Raw genomic sequence first — 20,889 nt, forward strand, 5'->3', positions numbered from 1 at the left:
GCATCGATGCCAAAAACCAAAATTTATAAAACGCTCACTGATGAGTGATTAAAGGAACACGTTGCCTTAGATCGGTCGAGTTGGTCTATAAAAAGCGTTTGTAACCGTTTTTTATAAACTGCATATGGGTAAATAGATGTTGTAAAAGTGGAATACAATGATCCACTTAAACATGCCTCGAACTTGCACGGTTTTCCTTTTAGTTCGTCCACTAACACGGTCGGCCATTTATGGGAGTCAAATTTTTGCCTTCCATAAATGGCCGACCGTGATAGTTTGCACAGAAAAAGGAAAACCACGCAATTTCGAGGCAACCTTGTGTGGATCATTGTATTCTACTTTTAAAACATCTTTCCAACCGTTTGCATTTAATAAAAAACGGTTACAAACGCTTTTTATAGACCAACTCGTCCGATCCAAGGCATCGTGTTCCTTTAACTCCAAACGCAAAATTAGATTATTTATTTCTCCTAAAACATGAATAATTGCAAGAGATGTTTTCTTCTATCATCATCATTTGACCGTTTATGTCTTATGTAAATCTGTGATCTTCACGATTTTTGCTTCTTACATATTCCGTAACGTTCCTTAAAATGTTCCTCTCCACTACTGGCTTGTTTACACCTTTCAACTTCAGATCTGGTAGATCAGTGTTGATATCTAAGTTTACATGCGGACTCAATCTCAACTCGGTAAAATTTCAAAACAAATTAAATCTGCTCTTCTTTCATACATCTGCCCAATATCATTCAGTTTATGTAAATGTTAGATTATGTGCAGAAAATGTTTTCGTGCAAATCAACAGTTTGTAATAGGGAAACTGTATTAGATCAATGGTTGTGATGCATATTCAAATGTTATTAGATGTGTTTTGAGATGCGAGCAGAAATGATTTTAAATAAAACTTACCATCTTCACAATCAAATTGTGGGCAACAGTCATTTTCTGTTCCTGGTCGTACTTTACATTGTGTACCCTCAGGTGGCATAAAGAGTGCACATGGTATTAATTTGCAAGAAGGAATACCATTGCTACACTCGCAATCCACGCATCCCTCTTTCCATTTCTCTCCATCAGCATACTTCTTTCCCTCCTTGTCAACGCAGTGACTTTCCACTAAGTAAATCAGCAAACAGAGAATACCTAACTTGTTTTGCTGCAAATCACCAGTTTGTTCCAACATAAAAAGTAATAAGACCGTTACTTACGGGAAACTGCAGTTATATATCTGCAATGGTTCTTATTGTCAAATTTTATCAGATGTGGTTGGAGATGTGAGCAAAAATAAAAACAACTTACCCTCTTCACAATCATATTGTGGGCAACAATCTTCTTCAGTTCCTGGTCGTACTTTACATACTGAACCCTCAAGTACTTCATAGATTGGACACGATGTGGATTTGCAAATATGACTGAAACCAGTCAAACACTCACACTGTGCGCATCCATCTTTCCATTTCTCTCCCTCAGCATACTTATTTCCCTCCTTGTCAACGCAGTGACTTCCCACTTAGAGAGGGAAATAAAGCGTTACCAACAGTGAAATTTCCATAGTTTAAGAAGAAGAAAGAGTCTGAATATATAGATGGAATAACAAATCGAACGATACTTAAAGGAACATTACAGAAATGGTTTTGCTAGCACAACAGTTGCTGGCAGTGTAAGCATTTTATGTAATCCACCATAAACTGACAAACTTGTGGAAGTGCTAGATCTATCGGTCATCTGGATTATAACGAGAGAATGGTGAAAAACCGCTTACACATTTTTCACTGCATCGATGCCAAAAACCAAAATTTATAAAACGCTCACTGATGAGTGATTAAAGGAACACGTTGCCTTAGATCGGTCGAGTTGGTCTCTAAAAAGCGTTTGTAACCGTTTTTTATAAACTGCATATGGGTAAATAGTTGTTGTAAAAGTAGAATACAATGATCCACATAAACATGCCTCGAACTTGCAAGGTTTTCCTTTTAGTTCGTCCACTAACACGGTCGGCCATTTATGGGAGTCAAATTTTTGACTCCCATAAATGGCCGACCGTGGTAGTTCGCACAGAAAAAGGAAAACCACGCAATTTCGAGGCAACCTTGTGTGGATCATTGTATTCTACTTTTAAAACATCTTTCCAACCGTTTGCATTTAATAAAAAACGGTTACAAACGCTTTTTATAGACCAACTCGTCCGATCCAAGGCATCGTGTTCCTTTAACTCCAAACGCAAAATTAGATTATTTATTTCTCCTAAAACATGAATAATTTCAAGAGATGTTTTCTTCTATCATCATCATTTGACCGTGTAAATCTTATGTAAATCTGTGATCTTCACGATTTTTGCTTCTTACCTATTCCGTAACGTTCCTTAAAATGTTCCTCTCCACTACTGGCTTGTTTACACCTTTCAACTTCAGATCTGGTAGATCAGTGTTGATATTGTAGTGACTTATTACTATTTATATTAGTCATGCAACAGCCGTTTATTTTGGTACAGAAAACATGTACATTGTATATATTTGCTACATGCAACAGCAGTTGACTTTTTCCATGTGCTTCAGCTTTTTGCATGGGCAACGCCATCTTGTTTTATGAAGTCAACAGATGAACATGCATCATTTTATTGCTCCACCTTCGGTTTTATAACTTCAGTTAAGTTTCATTAAAGGGTATTCAGGAAAACCCTATCTGAACATTTCTAACACTGTATACTACATATCTCCGCTCCGAGTATTTTGAGGACGGATTCCGGCACCTTTTTCTGTGGAAAAGCGGAACAATTCTAAGTTCCAATTCGTGCAGTGTGATTCTAAATTTTTGGAGTACGTGCGCTACATTTGTACACAAGTGGCTCTACCACGTTGACCATCGCCGTGATTGATTCTTGGAAGAGTGGATGGTCATCTTATCAGTACTTTTAAGTAAGTAAATAGACAGTGTTTGCATTTACTTCAATATCTAAGTTTACATGCGGACTCAATCTCAACTCGGTAAAATTTCAAAACAAATTAAATCTGCTCTTCTTTCATACATCTGCCCAATATCATTCAGTTTATGTAAATGTTAGATTATGTGCAGAAAATGTTTTCGTGCAAATCAACAGTTTGTAATAGGGAAACTGTATTAGACCAATGGTTGTTTTGCATATTCAAATGTTATTAGATGTGTTTTGAGATGCGAGCAGAAATGATTTTAAATAAAACTTACCATCTTCACAATCAAATTGTGGGCAACAGCCATTTTCTGTTCCTGGTCGTACTTTACAACCCTCAGGTGGCATAAAGAGTGCACATTTGCAAGAAGGAATACCATTGCTACACTCGCAATCCACGCATCCCTCTTTCCATTTCTCTCCATCAGCATACTTCTTTCCCTCCTTGTCAACGCAGTGACTTTCCACTAAGTAAATCAGCAAACAGAGAATACCTAACTTGTTTTGCTGCAAATCACCAGTTTGTTCCAACATAAAAAGTAATAAGACCGTTACTTACGGGAAACTGCAGTTATATATCTGCAATAGTTCTTATTGTCAAATTTTATCAGATGTGGTTGGAGATGTGAGCAAAAATAAAAACAACTTACCCTCTTCACAATCATATTGTGGGCAACAATCTTCTTCAGTTCCTGGTCGTACTTTACATACTGAACCCTCAAGTACTTCATAGATTGGACACGATGTGGATTTGCAAATATGACTGAAACCAGTCAAACACTCACACTCTGCGCATCCATCTTTCCATTTCTCTCCCTCAGCATACTTATTTCCCTCCTTGTCAACGCAGTGACTTCCCACTTAGAGAGGGAAATAAAGCGTTACCAACAGTGAAATTTCCATAGTTTAAGAAGAAGAAAGAGTCGGAATATATAGATGGAATAACAAATCGAACGATACTTAAAGGAACATTACAGAAATGGTTTTGCTAGCACAAAAGTTGCTGGCAGTGTAAGCATTTTATGTAATCCACCATAAACTGACAAACTTGTGGAAGTGCTAGATCTATCGGTCATCTAGATTATAACGAGAGAATGGTGAAAAACCGCTTACACATTTTGCACTGCATCGATGCCAAAAACCAAAATTTATAAAACGCTCACTGATGAGTGATTAAAGGAACACGTTGCCTTAGATCGGTCGAGTTGGTCTATAAAAAGCGTTTGTAACCGTTTTTTATAAACTGCATATGGGTAAATAGATGTTGTAAAAGTAGAATACAATGATCCACATAAACATGCCTCGAACTTGCAAGGTTTTCCTTTTAGTTCGTCCACTAACACGGTCGGCCATTTATGGGAGTCAAATTTTTGACTCCCATAAATGGCCGACCGTGGTAATTCGCACAGAAAAAGGAAAACCACGCAATTTCGAGGCAACCTTGTGTGGATCATTGTATTCTACTTTTAAAACATCTTTCCAACCGTTTGCATTTAATAAAAAACGGTTACATACGCTTTTGATAGACCAACTCGTCCGATCCAAGGCATCGTGTTCCTTTAACTCCAAACGCAAAATTAGATTATTTATTTCTCCTAAAACATGAATAATTGCAAGAGATGTTTTCTTCTATCATCATCATTTGATGTAAATCTTATGTAAATCTGTGATCTTCACGATTTTTGCTTCTTACATATTCCGTAACGTTCCTTAAAATGTTCCTCTCCTCTACTGGCTTGTTTACACCTTTCAACTTCAGATCTGGTAGATCAGTGTTGATATCTAAGTTTACATGCGGACTCAATCTCAACTCGGTAAAATTTCAAAACAAATTAAATCTGCTCTTCTTTCATACATCTGCCCAATATCATTCAGTTTATGTAAATGTTAGATTATGTGCAGAAAATGTGTTCGTGCAAATCAACAGTTTGTAATAGGGAAACTGTATTAGATCAATGGTTGTGATGCATATTCAAATGTTATTAGATGTGTTTTGAGATGCGAGCAGAAATGATTTTAAAAAAACTTACCATCTTCACAATCAAATTGTGGGCAACAGTCATTTTCTGTTCCTGGTCGTACTTTACATTGTGTACCCTCAGGTGGCATAAAGAGTGCACATGGTATTAATTTGCAAGAAGGAATACCATTGCTACACTCGCAATCCACGCATCCCTCTTTCCATTTCTCTCCATCAGCATACTCCTTTCCCTCCTTGTCAACGCAGTAACTTTCCACTAAGAGAAGTATAAAAAAAACATTACCAACAGTGACAATTCCATAGGTGACCGGCTCTACAAAAGTGGGTACTAAGGGACAAATAAGTAAATTGAGTTACATATACAGCGGAATTGGTGTTATTATAAGCTCTATTTTTGGTGTAGGTTTGAACCCTGTGGCATTTTGCATTCTGGAGATATACTGATACTTGTATATTCTTTTTTTACAATTTAATGAAAATGCCTTCAAAGATACAGTTCCTTAAACCTAGCAAAATTTAAGGGTAGTTACCTAAAATTGATACAAAAACCATTGTTTTGTTTTTTTTTTCAATTAAAAAAATAATAATTATGTTACTGTGAAAAAAATATGGAAGTATTTATGTTATAGAAGCCAATAAACCAAGAAAGACAAAATCATGTTGTGAAAATATTTTCAAGATCTCAACATTAAACACCTCTTTAAATGTAATTAGCATATCGTCCCTTAACACATTTCTTTGCAGAGCAGGTCACAACTAGTTTAAGAAGAAGAAAAAAGGTCAGAATAGATGGAATACAAAATTTAACGAGACTAAAACATCCCTATCAATTACCGAATGTTTCAAACTGTTGAATTCAGAACTGTCAGATTCGTGTTGGTATCTCAACACGTGAACCGAATCTTGACTCTGTGAAACTTTTAAAACAATTCAAAACAATGTTCTTTCACAAATTCTGGCAAAATCGATCAGTTTTCATGAGTATGTGCGTACCCTTAAAAACTTATAAGACAATTTGCAGACAACGTTTACTGCAAATCATCAGTTTGTAATAATCAAAGGGTCTATTTAATAGATCAATGGTTCTGGTGCATATTTAAAGGCATTGGACACTATGGTTAATTTTTAATGACCAGTCCTCTCACTCGGCGTATCTCAACATATGCATTAAATAACAAACTTGTGAAAATTTGAGCTCAATTGGTCGTCGGAGTTGCAAGATAATAATGAAAGAAAAAACACTCCTGTCACACGAAAATTGTGTGTTCAGATGCTTGATTTCGAAACCTCAAATTCTAAATCTGAGGTCTCGAAATCAAATTCGTGGAAAATTACTTCTTTCTGGGAAACTATGTTACTTCAGGGTGAGCCGTTTCTCACAATGCTTTATAATATCAACCTCTCCCCATTACTCGTTTCCAAATAAGGTTTTATGCTAATAATTCTTTTGAGTAATTACTACTAGTGTCCACTGCCTTCAAATATCATCAGATGTGTTTTGTGTTGTGAGCAAAACTAAAACCAACTTACCCTGTTCGCAATCATGTTGTGGGCAACAGTCTTCTTCAGTTCCTGGTCGTACTTTACATCGTACACCCAACCCTACTGTGAAGAGAGAACACCCCTTGGAATAGCAAGAAGGAACACCATTGCTACACTGACAGTCCATCCCGCATTTTCCCTCTTTCCATTTCTCTCCGTCAGCATACTTCTTTCCCTCCTTATCGACGCAGTGATTTTCCACTAAGAGAAGGAAATAAAACGTTACATACAGTGATGACATTCTTTCATAATTTAAGAAAGAAAACAAAACAGATTCATAATGGCTGGAATAAGACATAGAACAAGACTACACAGGTCCTCTCCACAACACGCTTTATCACACATTTCCATAGTTTACGAAGAAGAAAAGGTCAAAACAGATTGAATACAAAAATTAACGAGACTCAAACAGTCCTCTCAACATACACGCTTGTTCACACTTTTCAAGTTCAGATCTGTCAGATCGGTGTTGATATCTAAACATGTCAACATTGACTCTGTAAAATTGCAAAACAATTTAAAATTGCTCTTCTTTCACACATTCTGGGCAGAATCAGTTTATATACTTGTTAGAATATGTTTGTACCCTTTAAAACTCATAAGACAGTTTGCCGAAAATGTTTGCTGCAAATCAACAGTTTGTAATAGATAAATGGTTCTGGTGCACATTCAAATGTCATCAGATGTGTTTTTTAATTGAGAGCAAAACAAAACAACTTACCTTCTTCACAATCAAATTGTGGGCAACAGTCATTTTCTGTTCCTGGTCGCACTTTACATTGTGTACCCTCAGGTGGCATAAAGAGTGCACATGGTATTAATTTGCAAGAAGGAATACCATTGCTACACTCGCAATCCTCGCATCCCTCTTTCCATTGCTCTCCCTCAGCATACTCCTTTCCCTCCTTGTCAACGCAGTGACTTTCCACTGAGAGAGGGAAAGAAATTATTACCAACAGTGAAATTTCCATAGTTTGAGAAGAAGAAAAAGTCAGAATAGGTGGATAAATAAACAAGACAAAACTCTCTACGACAGGCCGTTTCACACTTTTAACTTCAGATTTGTCAGATCTGTGTTATACATCTAAACATGTTGACACAATCTTGACTCTGTTAAATTTCAAAACACTTTAAAAATGCTCTTCTTTCACAATTCTGGGCAAAATCTATCAGTTTATGTTAAAATTTAAAATTGTTTATGTCACATCATGTTTGTACCTTTTAAAACTAACAAAGATGATTTGCAGAACAAGTTCACGGCAAATCAAACAACACACAATTTGATCAAGCCCAAACTCTGGGAAATTTATTGAACAATTCAATGGTTCTCATTTTTTAATGTTATCAAATGTGTTTTGAGTTGTGAGCAAATTTTAAAAAACAACTTACCCTCTTCACAATCATATTTTGGGCAACAATCATTTTCTGTTCCTGGTCGTACATTACATATTATACCTTCAGGTACTTGAAAGGTTCCACACCCTACCCAAAAGCAAGTAGGAAAACCATTAACACACTGACAATCCGCGCATCCATCTTTCCATGTCTCTCCGTCAACGCAGTAATGTCCCACTTCTAGGAGAAGGAAAGGAAAATGAAAACCAACTGTGAAATTTCAATAATAAAAAAAAAAAACACTTGAAAAAAGATGGCTGGAAAAATATGACAGCTTTTGTATTAGCCGTCTATGTTAACGTACTTTAGAACAGAAAAATTGATTGTATTTACTCATTGTTTAGCTATATATGAAAGGGAATTGGAAATCACCTTCTGATTTAGCTGTTTGAGGTTCGATCTCTCCCACTGGTTCACTTTCCTCCTGTGATTCAACTGCTCCGGTTGATGGTTCAATCTCTTCCACTGATTCGGTTTCCCGTTGTACTAGTTCATTCTCTTGTTGATGTGCAGTTTCTCCCAGTGTTGGTTTGTTCTGTTCTTGGTCAGGTTCTTCTTGTGTTGGTTCACTTTCCTCTTGTGTTTCAACTACTCCAATTGATGGTTCAATCTCTTCCACTGATTCGGTTTCCTGTTGTACTAGTTCATTCTCTTGTTGATGTACAGTTTCTCCCAGTGTTGGTTTGTTCTGTTCTTGGTCAGGTTCTTCTTGTGTTGGTTCACTTTCCTCTTGTGTTTCAACTACTCCAATTGATGGTTCAATCTCTTCCACTGATTCGGTTTCCCGTTGTACTAGTTCATTCTCTTGTTGATGTACAGTTTCTCCCAGTGTTGGTTTGTTCTGTTCTTGGTCAGGTTCTTCTTGTGTTGGTTCACTTTCCTCTTGTGATTCAACTGCTCCAGTTGATGGTTCAATCTCTTCCACTGATTCGGTTTCCCGTTGTACTAGTTCATTCTCTTGTTGATGTACAGTTTCTCCCAGTGTTGGTTTGTTCTGTTCTTGGTCAGGTTCTTCTTGTGTTGGTTCACTTTCCTCTTGTGATTCAACTGCTCCAGTTGATGGTTCAATCTCTTCCACTGATTCGGTTTCATGTTGTACTAGTTCATTCTCTTGTTGATGTACAGTTTCTCTCAGTGTTGGTTTGTTCTGTTCTTGGTCAGGTTCTTCTTGTGTTGGTTCACTTTCCTCTTGTGATTCAACTGCTCCAGTTGATGGTTCAATCTCTTCCACTGATTCGGTTTCCCGTTGTACTAGTTCATTCTCTTGTTGATGTACAGTTTCTCCCAGTGTTGGTTTGTTCTGTTCTTGGTCAGGTTCTTCTTGTGCTGGTTCACTTTCCCCAGTTGATGGTTCAATCTCTTCAAATGATTCGGTTTCCTGTTGTACTAGTTCATTCTCTTGTTGATGTACAGTTTCTCCCAGTGTTGGTTTATTCTGTTCTTGGTCAGGTTCTTCTTGTGTTGGTTCACTTTCCCCAGTTGATGGTCCGATCTCTCCCACTGGTTCACTTTCCTCTTGTGATTCAACTGCTCCAATTGATGGTTCAATCTCTTCCACTGATTCGGTTTCATGTTGTACTAGTTCATTCTCTTGTTGATGTACAGTTTCTCCCAGTGTTGGTTTGTTCTGTTCTTGGTCAGGTTCTTCTTGTGTTGGTTCACTTTCCCCAGTTGATGGTCCGATCTCTCCCACTGGTTCACTTTCCTCTTGTGATTCAACTGCTCCAATTGATGGTTCAATCTCTTCCACTGATTCGGTTTCATGTTGTACTAGTTCATTCTCTTGTTGATGTACAGTTTCTCTCAGTGTTGGTTTGTTCTGTTCTTGGTCAGGTTCTTCTTGTGTTGGTTCACTTTCCTCTTGCGATTCAACTGCTCCGGTTGATGGTTCAATCTCTTCCACTGATTCGGTTTCCTGTTGTACTAGTTCATGCTCTTGTTGATGTACAGTTTCTCCCAGTGTTGGTTTGTTCTGTTCTTGGTCAGGTTCTTCTTGTGTTGGTTCACTTTCCTCTTGCGATTCAACTGCTCCGGTTGATGGTTCAATCTCTTCCACTGATTCGGTTTCCCGTTGTACTAGTTTATTCTCTTGTTGATGTACAGTTTCTCCCAGTGTAGGTTTATTCTGTTCTTGGTCAGGTTCTTCTTGTGCTGGTTCACTTTCCCCAGTTGATGGTTCGATCTCTCCCACTGGTTCACTTTCCTCGTGTGATTCAACTGCTCCAGTTGATGGTTCAATCACTTCCACTGATTCGGTTTCCTGTTGTACTAGTTCATTCTCTTGTTGATGTACAGTTTCTCCCAGTGTTGGTTTATTCTGTTCTTGGTCAGGTTCTTCTTGTGTTGGTTCACTTTCCCCAGTTGATGGTTTGATCTCTCCCACTGGTTCACTTTCCTCTTGTGTTTCAACTGCTCCAGTTGATGGTTCGACTTCTCCCACTGGTTCACTTTCCTCTTGTGATTCAACTGCTCCAGTTGATGGTTCGACTTTTCCCACTGGTTCACTTTCCTCTTGTGATTCAACTGCTCCAGTTGATGGTTCAATCTCTTCCACTGATTCGGTTTCCCGTTGTACTAGTTCATTCTCTTGTTGATGTACAGTTTCTCCCAGTGTTGGTTTATTCTGTTCTTGGTCAGGTTCTTCTTGTGCTGGTTCACTTTCCTCATGTGATATTGCTTCCCCTTGTGTCGGTTTACTATGTTGTTGTCCAAATTCTTCTTGAGCTGGTTCTGTCTCCCCGTGTGGTTTAGAATCTTTTTGAAGAGGTTCTGTTTCTCCGTCTAACTCAAAGTCTGGCAGCGGTTCAGTATCAACAGATGGGGAACATTGCATCTCTTTATTGTTTTCATCATGAAACACTGCTGTACATGGCTGACAGAAGTCAACTCGACAAGGAGCACTTGGTTCAGCCTTACATTTACCATACATACATGGTGAATTCTCGCAGGTGGCAACAGGAAGATAAGGACAGATTGGTTTGATTTCTGGAAAAAGAAACATAAATGAAGGGTTAGTCAATCGTGGGCTGGTAAGCAAAATACTGAAAAACAGTATAGACATAGTAAATAATTATGAGTTCATTGGAAAGATCAGTTTCATGAGTTGTGTACCATAATCACCTTTACGGGCAGTGAATAATGAAACTGAACCTAAATGAGTGCATATGCTAGAGTTTCTAAAGGAACACTGTACACTTAATTATCTTCGGGCCCTTTGTATTAATAATTCAATTGTCCAGGGTAATTATCCTAGTTTAAAATAATCTCTGTGAAGTGGAACTTGCATACAACTAAGTGAGTAGTTCTAGTGATGGTAGATTGTACTTAAACAATACAGTTGAGGTCTTAATGGGGGTTTCTATGCAATAAGTAAGGTCATCTGTGGAGTACTAAGGGTTTACAAGTTCCAAAATTGAACAAATACAACAATTGCAAGAGAAACCACTCCCAACAAGTTTCTATAACGATCTTATCGATCAGCCATACTGCTAATCCAGATGCTATACAAAGAAAGCTATAAGGACGGGATCAACTCCTCCCCAGCTAACATGTATACGTTGGGCCAACGTTGGTAAACGTCGGCAAAGTCGGCATCAAAGTACAGACGCTGAACAGACGTTGGGAAGGTCGGAGTCAGTTTTTAAACGTTGTACGAACGTTGGTGAACAGTATGAAATACAACAGTTAGAATTACAACGTTGTCACAACGTAGTTGTAATACGGGCAACCTTACGTCTGCATCCTTAGGTTGTGCCAACGCCGGAAACGCTCTGCAGTTTAACAGGTCAATTTCCAACGTTGGTTTAACGTAGTTACAATACGGGAAACCTAACATCTGCATCCTTAGGTTATGCCTACATCGGAAACGTTGCGCAGTATAACAGGTCAATTTCTAACGTTGGTTCAACGCAGCCAAAGTACGGGCAACCTAACGTCTGTATCCTTAGGTTATGCCAACGTCGGGAATTCTTGTGCCGTATAACATGTAAATTTCCCACGTTGGAATAACGTAGTTATAATGTGGGCAATGTTGTACAGTGCAAAGGGTCACTTTCCAACCAAGATAACATTAATACGTTTGGCGTTCCGTTGGGCCAGCGTTGGCCCAACGTTGAAATAAATGCTAATTTGTGGGTGTGATTTAGAATTGTGTATTAACAAAACTAAACACAAATTTGTTGAGTTTAAGAATTTCCAAGGCAAGTTTGTGTACTTTTGTGGATAATTTGTCTGTAAGAAAATATGTACATCAAAAATACAATTAAAAACATTTGAATTTAGAAGTTAACAATTTGTATTAATAAAGTTGTAAACCGTGACTGGAAAGTCTGTAGATTCTTGATTTTAATAATAAAAGACATGCCGTGCACGTGTGTGGGCTAGTATAAGTTGTAGTTAGAATGTATAGTTATTAGTATCATCAATTACTTGTAAATAATATAACTGACAAGTATTAATTAACGTACACTAATTACTTGAATTAAGTACACAGCGAACGTTAGACGTCCAGACATCAGCAAAAAATTTGCCGACGTCGGAATGGGGTTGGGCTTACGTCGGCCCAACGTTGGCCCAACGTCCTCGACGTTGGCCCGATGGAAAAAACAACGTCACCACAACGTCATTTGCCAACGGTTGCCCTACCAAAAACGTGTACGTTTGCCAACGTTGGGCCGACGTATACATTAGCTGGGTCATTTCCCCTTGTGCCGCCCCACCCCCTCCTGATTACGTCCATGCAAGGTAAAGGTGTGTTTGGCACTAGAGATCATTGCTTGCAGACCAAAGCTGAGTACTATCTAACAGAACCAGTGGGTAATATACACATATTGACTGGCAATGATGAGGTAATTAGTGTACGGTATGTCTATTCCCCCGAGGGACTTTGAGTGACCAGAAGAGCAACCTATTTATGCCCCTTTTCTGGTAGGACCGAGGGGGAATAGAGGTACATTAGTTACCGAATTATGCCAGTCAATGTGTTTTTTACAACGCGGCTCGGTCTTAAATGTGAAATAAGAACAGAAATCTGGAAAAGAAAAGAAGATTTGTAGTTGCTGTTCACGGTTCAAGTCAAGAGAGGGCGCTGTAACCGGGAAACTATTTTCAAAGACTAATGCCCGCTCGGGAACTAGTTCCCGCAAAACACGCCCGTGCGATCACTAGACTATATTATTAGTTCATCCCGTACGTGACCGTGTTTCAGCCAACCAGAATACGGAACAAGCAAGAGGTGTGTTATAACAATTATTCAGGAGATTAAGCGATGGAGAGGATAGTACCAAGCTGGAAGGGAAAAGACGGAAATTGCTGACCACCAAGTACCAGAGGAGGCCGCTGCTCCTAGCTCACCATGCTCACAGAGTGGGGATGGGGTGGAACATTTTTACCTGTATACCTGTAGATTCTGGCTCTGTTTACTGATACAAGTCTGATACAACGCCCATATTCAAATAAAAACTGAGTGCAAAAGTACTGGATGCAATGGGAGTAGCAAAGTCAATGTCTCAAGCAGAAATGAAGTACTTGTCCTTCACGAGGAATCATAGGTGAGGCTGAGGGCAGTATATATCAAACGGGTAAGGACATGTTTAAAGTCTAAACTGAACACTCAGGGGAAGGCGACTAATACATGTGCCGTGCCTTTGATGAGGTACATGTACGTAGTCTTGGCCCAAGTCTATGGTGCTTGATATTAGATAGTGTACTACGCGCGGTTGAATCGCCAAAGCGCGCCCGCCACGGTATGGTTTACTAAACTGGACGGCTTGAAATCTAGACTATACTGGCAAGCTTGGAGTACCAAGGACGACGTGACAAGTTGGCCAAGGTGATTCACTGAGATAAGTGTAAGGACTGGGTTACCAAAGTGACAGAAAAATGGAACACGGAGAAAGTTGCAGATGCCGACTCCTGTGACTTTAACATTCGGACTGATCATGTTTGCTTTACCATACTACTAGATATATAGATGAAATAAAGACATATTTAAGGATAAAGCTGTTACAGAAGGCGGCGCTTTTGGGAAGAGCGAGGTCCTCCTGAGAATAACCCTTGAGATCTAAGGCTTTGGAACTTAGCCTGACTCAGGGAGTTCCCGACACAAAGGAAAATGTTTTCTTTTTCTTCCATGATAAGACAAAATAATAATAGTAATAATAGTAATACTACACATTTCCTAACACTTTGAATGAAAGCACCACCAAAAAATTGTAAGTTTTATTTCCAATTATGCACTTTTATGAAGAGCCTCTTTTAATTGTAGCAATGGTAATTCAAATCCTCTGTCCTCAACTTTATCAATTTCACTATTCAGACACAAATTAATATCTCATGGATGGGCACTGATACATATTTTATAATTCAGCTAAAACAAAATTTTTAAGGCCATTATACACTTTCGGTAAACAGTACTGTCCAAGTCCCACACTTCGTGTATCATAACTTATATTTAAAACAACAAACCTGTGAAAATTTAGGCTCAATCGGTCATCGGAGTCGGGAGAAAATAACGGAAAACCCACTCGTTTCCGCGCGTTTCGCCGTGTCATGACGTGTGTCTAAAATAAATCCGTAATTCTCGCTAACGAGAATTTATATTGTTTTATCGATTTCTCAAAAAGTAAAGCATTTCACGGACTAATATTTCAATAGAAGTCCTTCACCATTACCTTCTGTAAACCCTGCATGACACCTACCTTTATTATGTCCTGCACATTTTACAAGTTCATCGTGCTTATAGAACTTGACAGAACAGCCTCCACATCTACTGATCAGACACTTCGCATGAGGGTGACCCTTACAGGTTGTGTCATCACAGAGTGAATCTGGACAATATTTAGCCACTTTTGCTCCTGAACGACAGGCAGTCAGAGCTGAAAAACACACACAAAAAACAATACTGAACCCTTGTGCGATTTAAGTGTCAGTGGGCTGCACAGCAAAAACAAATTGCTTAGCATTAAAGTTATTTCTTGATAACAAACAGGATAACCGACCAAACTTCCATTTGTTGCATATTTCTTGCTAGTGGTATTCAGCTGTTGTTTGCTTATCCTGAAAATCACGTAGAAATTTGGTTGGTAATCATGTTTTTATCAATGCAAAAATGTCATGCTTAGCAAAATTGTCGTGTTAAACAGGTCTTTGAAATTGAGACCTGTTTGTTGATGACTGAAGAAGTTAACATATCATAAGAATCCATGCTTTACTGTGTGTAAAAAAAACTTGCCCAGTTGGTTTGCCGGATGTTGCTTTACTCCAACCAACTGCCTACCTAGTGGTAATTTTCTAAGACCAGTGTTCTCACTTTAGTGTATCCATCATACGCATAAAATAACAAGCCTGTGAATATTTGGGCTCAATCGGTCATCGAAGTTGCGAGAAAATGATGAAAGAAAAAAATACCCTTGTTAGATGAATTTTTGTGCTTTCAGATAGGAATACAAGACTTCTAGCTGGAAGCCTTTTATTATTTTAGTGAGAAGTACCACCTTAAAAAAAAAAGAGAGTCTTTTCCCACAGTGTTTTATACTATCCACAGCTCTCAAATACTTGTTACCATGTCAGTTTTTAAGTTAATATTTGTTTTGAGTAATAACCAAACGTGTACATTCCCTTCTAGAAACACATAAAACATAAAGGCACTGCACAAGAAAATAAATGAGTTGTCATCTATGGCAAAGAAAACTAGAATTTTCCTCTTACGTTCTTCACACACCAGTTTTGAAGGGCAGCATTCGCTCGGCGTACTTTTTGCCCAGTGACAACGTTTGGGAGGCGGCGGAGGAGGTGCACATTCCTCACACTTCGCTGATGGTAAAAACAAAAGTTATTACTTACGTATCTGGGTTTTTTTCACCCTTTACACCAATGGGAATTAAGCACTGTATACTCGGCACTTTCCAAACTATATGCGAACAAAATCACAGGCAAATCACTTGAACCTACGATTTTTGCATTGCTTGGGTAGATGTCTTACCACTTGGTTCCTGAGCTGGTCTTGTGGCTATAGAGGCAGTTTGAATCGTATTTAGGATTCGAATCCAGCCAGAGTGATTTGCCTGTCGATTTTTGTATTATTATATTCTTATTTTTTCCACAAAGCTCAGGAAAGTACTGAATATAAAGTGCATAATACACATCGGTGTCAATGGTGAACAAAATAACAACCTTTCCACTTCATATAAGTCTTCGCCAGTTTGGAGAGGGGTAAACAAGTTGGTTTTTAATTTATGTTTGCCTGTGTGTACTATGGAAAAAATTAAAGATAATGGAGTTAACAAAAAATCAACCAGCAATATTATTAAAAAAAACAACTGGAAAAAAGGTTGGGCTTCAGCGAGTTTAAACTTTAACTTAAAAAGAGATGAGAGTGAAACAGAGCTATGTACACCTAATGCGTTGCAACGTTCGAGATTGCGTTGATATGATTTTGCATGCAATACAGGAATATAGTGGACTGGTGTTGACCAATCAGTACCCAGGGTTTGAAACGGGATGTTTTAAAGAGGCATAAAATCAAATAAATGAAGCGTCAAATGGTTCCATATAGATAAGTAGTTGTTCATTAAAAACAACAAAAGGATGAATGTTGTGACACTGACTTAATCACGTCCATCAGTCAAAGGAATTTGCATTTGGTGCACTGTCCGTGGTATGAGCAAAAACAAAACATCTTTCAGAGAAACAAATTCTTTAAAACAAAACTTATTTCAATGACAATGGGCCATGTATACTGCATATAGTTTTTGTAGAAGTAAAATCATTCCACCCTCTACTTTTCAACTAACACATCACACAATGTGACAAATTCACCCAATTAAATAGGTAGGCCCTATAGGCCGTCATGAGATTTAGTACAGACAAAAACAATGTTTGTCAGTGATTCTGTGTCATTTTACAATACTTGTTTCAAATGCCGCAAATGAAATAAGCAACAGCGATTTGGAGAAGAGTCCGATGCAATTATATATTCTATTTGGGACAATTTTTTAGACCAACGAATTAATTAAGGATTGGCACTACTACATATTCTATCTGGGAAGTCCCAGATTGTACCCATATCTTTTTCTGAATGTTGAGGATTACTCGTCCACAGTTTTACACTAAAGTCACTGGACACAATTGGTAAATTGTCAAAGACCAGTCTTCTCACTTGGTGTATCTCAACATATGCATAAAATAACAAACCTGTGAAAAACTGAGCTCAAATTGGTCATCGGAGTTGACAGAAAATAGTGGAAGAAAAAACGCCCTTGTTGCACAAATTTTGTGCTTTCAGATGCATGATCTCGAGACCTCAAAATCACATTCTATATGTCTTGAAATCAAATTAAAATATTTTTGTGAAAAGTTACATCAGAGGAAGCTATTTCTCACAATGTTTTATACTGGCTACAGCCCTCCATTACTTGTCACCGGGTAGAGTTTTATGCTTATAATTATCGTAGTTAAGTAGTAAACAAAAGTGTCCAGCATCTTTAACTCTATAAACAAAAACTTTGAATCAAAGTAAAAATCTTGTTTCGTCTTTACACAGCAAATTATTAATAATAATAATAATGGAAATTTATATAGCGCCTATCCATGTTAACATGCTCCCGGGCGCTGAACAATTAAAAGAAGAAAAAAAACCTATTAAAATCCATACAATTAAAACACCCAAGAGAAAATACATTAAACATGTAGTTAATGCAGAATTTGTACACAACAATCAATAATTAAAAAACACACAGAAAATAAACCCATAGTTAAAAAGCTGGAATTGTTATACAGAAAATATTAATTAAAAAAATGATGAGCTTAAAATAAAGTACAGATATATTGGAGTACTTACCTCACCAAGAAATGGTTAGGAAAAAAAACAGAAATAAATAATTAGTAACAATGATAAAAGTTTTGATTGCATTCTGTAGTGATGTATTTTGACAGTAGGCCCACTAGCCATATTTTCCCCTTGCACGGTCAGCCAATAAAAGCGGACAGTGAATAGATGCATTATATAACTAAAGACCTTTAGAATTTTGCAGCCATCTTGGTCTTGTTCCCTGTATCCTATAAAAGTAATGAATGCTTATGTTCAATACACTAGTCGAATAGAAGTTAGAACCAGACTATATCTCCTTCCAGCCTCGGTTTGGTTACATTGAATTGAATGGGAGAAAATCAATACGGCCTCACCATAATAATGTCTCGATAAAGTGAAAAGGATACTTTCATCCAAACAGAAACATAAACACAGGCGATAAAAATGAAGTCTGAAGACGAGACTCTACATGCATGTAGTGGATCCATGCAAGAAACAAATGATGGCAAATGTAAAATCCAACTAATAAAAGCTGCCATGTCCCAGACGCAACAAGTCTCCTTTTTACACAAACTAAAAGTGAAGCTACTTTCATGATACAGCAAATCATCACAAACTGCTTTCCATATAAGAAGATCACCTTTTATTTTTGTAAGAGTCTTTTGTTATTTCTGTTAAAATTCTTTTGTTCATGGAAGAATGTGCCAGTCTAAAAGTCTGCTGGCTATTTAGAGCTTATAGAAGTCAAAAGTATGGGTGATAAATTAATCAATGAACGGTTCCCTGATAAAGCAAAATTACATGCAAATGTCGCCTTTCTGGGGGGCTACAAATAAAAAACTAATAAATAACAATTATGTGGTTTCAGGATGCTTTTTTTTTAATTTTTTTTATTATTATTATTATTATTTTTTTTTATTTTTATTTTTTTTTTTTTTGGGGGGGGCTTAAAGTATAAACTAGTTTTTATGTGGAAGATATCACAGGCCCAATGCCTAGAAAGGTCCATAATCCTGTACTTTTAAACTCAGCTCCAGTATTTGAGTGTCAGGGGAGACAAAGTGACCCCATAAAATGTCACTGTACCTGGGCTGAACAACTCCTTGAATGTCAAATTATCCACCAATTCAGAGCAGCAAGTTTTTCAGGATAGGCTTAAGCCCAGAGTCACCTCTAGGTGAAACCCAACTATCAGAATCACACAACTAATGAGATTTCAAACTTCAAAAAGTTAGTATTTATGTTAATTAAAACAGTGTGGGGTGATTTTACACATACAGATTACAAATAAATAAAAAACATTAATAATAAATATTGCTGGGAAAAATTTGAGGGGCATGCAGCATTTAAAAAAGTCACATGCGAAGTCAATGTGGTTTTTGGAAAGAATCAAAACAACGATACTATCAAAAGTAATAACAAATTAAACATATCTACAGAAAATAACTGTTCCGACTAAAATGTCGGAACAGCTTTTAAATAAGTCATATTGAAGCATACTATGTTTTGACTTTTACACCAATGTATGACATATGCGTTAAAAAACCTGCTCAGTAATTTCCAAGTTCTGTAAAAATAATACTCGGGTACCCGTGGATCACACCAGGATGAAGCAGATATTTTACCATTAGACAACTGAGCTTGCTCGTGAGCCAAGAGAAAAGCTTGGTGGTAATACATTCACTCTAGAAGGCAACTGGCGTTGGTTCGAATCCCACTCGAGTACTTGAGGACTTTTTGTCACAGGACTCAGAAAAGCACCGAGTGTTTAACAGAGCTTGGTGTATGGTATACAAGCAATATTCTTTATCCAGATGTAATCTATACTAGAAACAAATTAAAGTAAAGTGTTACCCAGTGCTGCACTGACACAATTTCTTAAACACATAATACATAGCGCGATTTTTTAAACTTGCATTCAAGTTTCTGTGCATGTTGAGAGAATTAGAAGGGTTGTCAATCGTTCTCAGGGCACTGGTTACATGGACAACATAATGCAAAGTTTACATGGCAGATTAAACAGACAAACAGTTGAAAAGAGCAAAACAAATCTTACTCTCTGCATAACAGCCGCCGGAACGACATATCCCAGCAACGTCACCAATATCAGCGTTCTTAACATCTTGTCAGCTTGTGCAGCAACTCCCCACACAGGTTTGAGCACTAAGTGAAACTCATGAATACAAGTTGTATCATTTATTAGCAAAAACAATTGCAAATTTACCCAGGTCTGCGGGGAATAACACAAAGAAAGGCAAACTTAACCCATTAATTCCATAAGTACAATTGATTTATGGCACGTCAATTCCGCATTGGGACAATAATGGTCAACCTTCGTAAGTAATTATTTATAAAGACTATATTTAGCACATTAACACCATCAGGATGTGGGGGTGTTGAGGGTTAAAATATTCCAGAAACAATTCTTATTCCATAGGTATATGCATCATCAGAAAAACATTTTGTCCCCAATACAATTTCCAAGGTTGTCAACAAAAAATAACATCAAATATCAACATCAGCTGATTCAATCTAGTCAAGCATAAACTTTGTGGCGTCAACAAGGCTTGTAATTTATGGAGTTTGGTCCCAATATATCTTATTCACTATTAGCCACAGCTGCTATTGATTGCATACATCGTGGTATTCAGGGGGTGGTAGCTAGATTTATCTCCCGTTATTTCTAAAACCATATAACTATACTCAACAATGGGTGTGGATTCGCACCCCATCCCCCAACCCGGGGTTCAATTTTGAACAAAGAATTTCCTTGCAATTTCGATTGATCCTCAAACTCATATTGCAGTCTGACAGCTCATATTATAGTTTAGGGGTCCTGCATTGTTCAACAAAATTCTTGGCAGGGGATGGATCTATTATTCCTCACGAAATTACCTTTTGTTCTGATGTTGCCTTTACCTGGGAAAATTCGTTTGCTACATTTTATAGTACTGATCAAACTCATGTATTGGTTTTGACAGTTTCCTTTGATAATGACCTCGTTGTTCACAGAAACTAAACTATTGTTCCTTTGTTTTAATCAATTAAACCAATGCTCGCAGAGCTATTTATAACGCGTTGTTAAAAGTGGTACAAGTCCAACATACATTTTTTGTATGGGAAATTTGTTAATACCTTCTGGTTATATCCATGTCCCTCCTTGTTGCTGCTTTGTGCAACCAACATGAAAAAAATCCCTTTTAAAAAGTGATAGGCTCTGCACAAAGTCAAAGCCAT

General features: G+C 37.6%; 1 protein-coding gene across 5 annotated transcripts in view; it reads right to left on the reverse strand.

The window, feature by feature from the left end:
* LOC117303778 (kielin/chordin-like protein) overlaps window positions 1–19,817 on the reverse strand; it is a 41,938-nt gene extending 22,121 nt beyond the window's left edge. For 2 of the 5 annotated variants that reach the window (XM_033788130.1, XM_033788134.1), the window contains exons 1-12: window positions 19,709–19,792; window positions 15,552–15,651; window positions 14,543–14,719; window positions 8,217–10,829; window positions 7,839–8,024; window positions 7,171–7,377; window positions 6,438–6,650; window positions 4,957–5,163; window positions 3,577–3,786; window positions 3,202–3,393; window positions 1,300–1,509; window positions 910–1,116 (exon numbers count right to left, since the gene is read on the reverse strand). In XM_033788130.1, the coding sequence (XP_033644021.1) occupies window positions 910–1,116; window positions 1,300–1,509; window positions 3,202–3,393; window positions 3,577–3,786; window positions 4,957–5,163; window positions 6,438–6,650; window positions 7,171–7,377; window positions 7,839–8,024; window positions 8,217–10,829; window positions 14,543–14,719; window positions 15,552–15,651; window positions 19,709–19,774 (4,588 nt within the window). In that variant the 5' untranslated portion in view covers window positions 19,775–19,792. Of the gene's footprint in view, window positions 1–909; window positions 1,117–1,299; window positions 1,510–3,201; window positions 3,394–3,576; window positions 3,787–4,956; window positions 5,164–6,437; window positions 6,651–7,170; window positions 7,378–7,838; window positions 8,025–8,216; window positions 10,830–14,542; window positions 14,720–15,551; window positions 15,652–19,708 lie in introns of all 5 variants that reach the window. The other 3 variants (XM_033788131.1, XM_033788132.1, XM_033788133.1) reach the window with 3 other exon arrangements.
* Window positions 19,818–20,889: the final 1,072 nt, after the last annotated feature.

Source organism: Asterias rubens, chromosome 20, assembly GCF_902459465.1.
Source record: "Asterias rubens chromosome 20, eAstRub1.3, whole genome shotgun sequence".
NCBI classification, from domain to species: Eukaryota; Metazoa; Echinodermata; class Asteroidea; order Forcipulatida; family Asteriidae; genus Asterias; species Asterias rubens.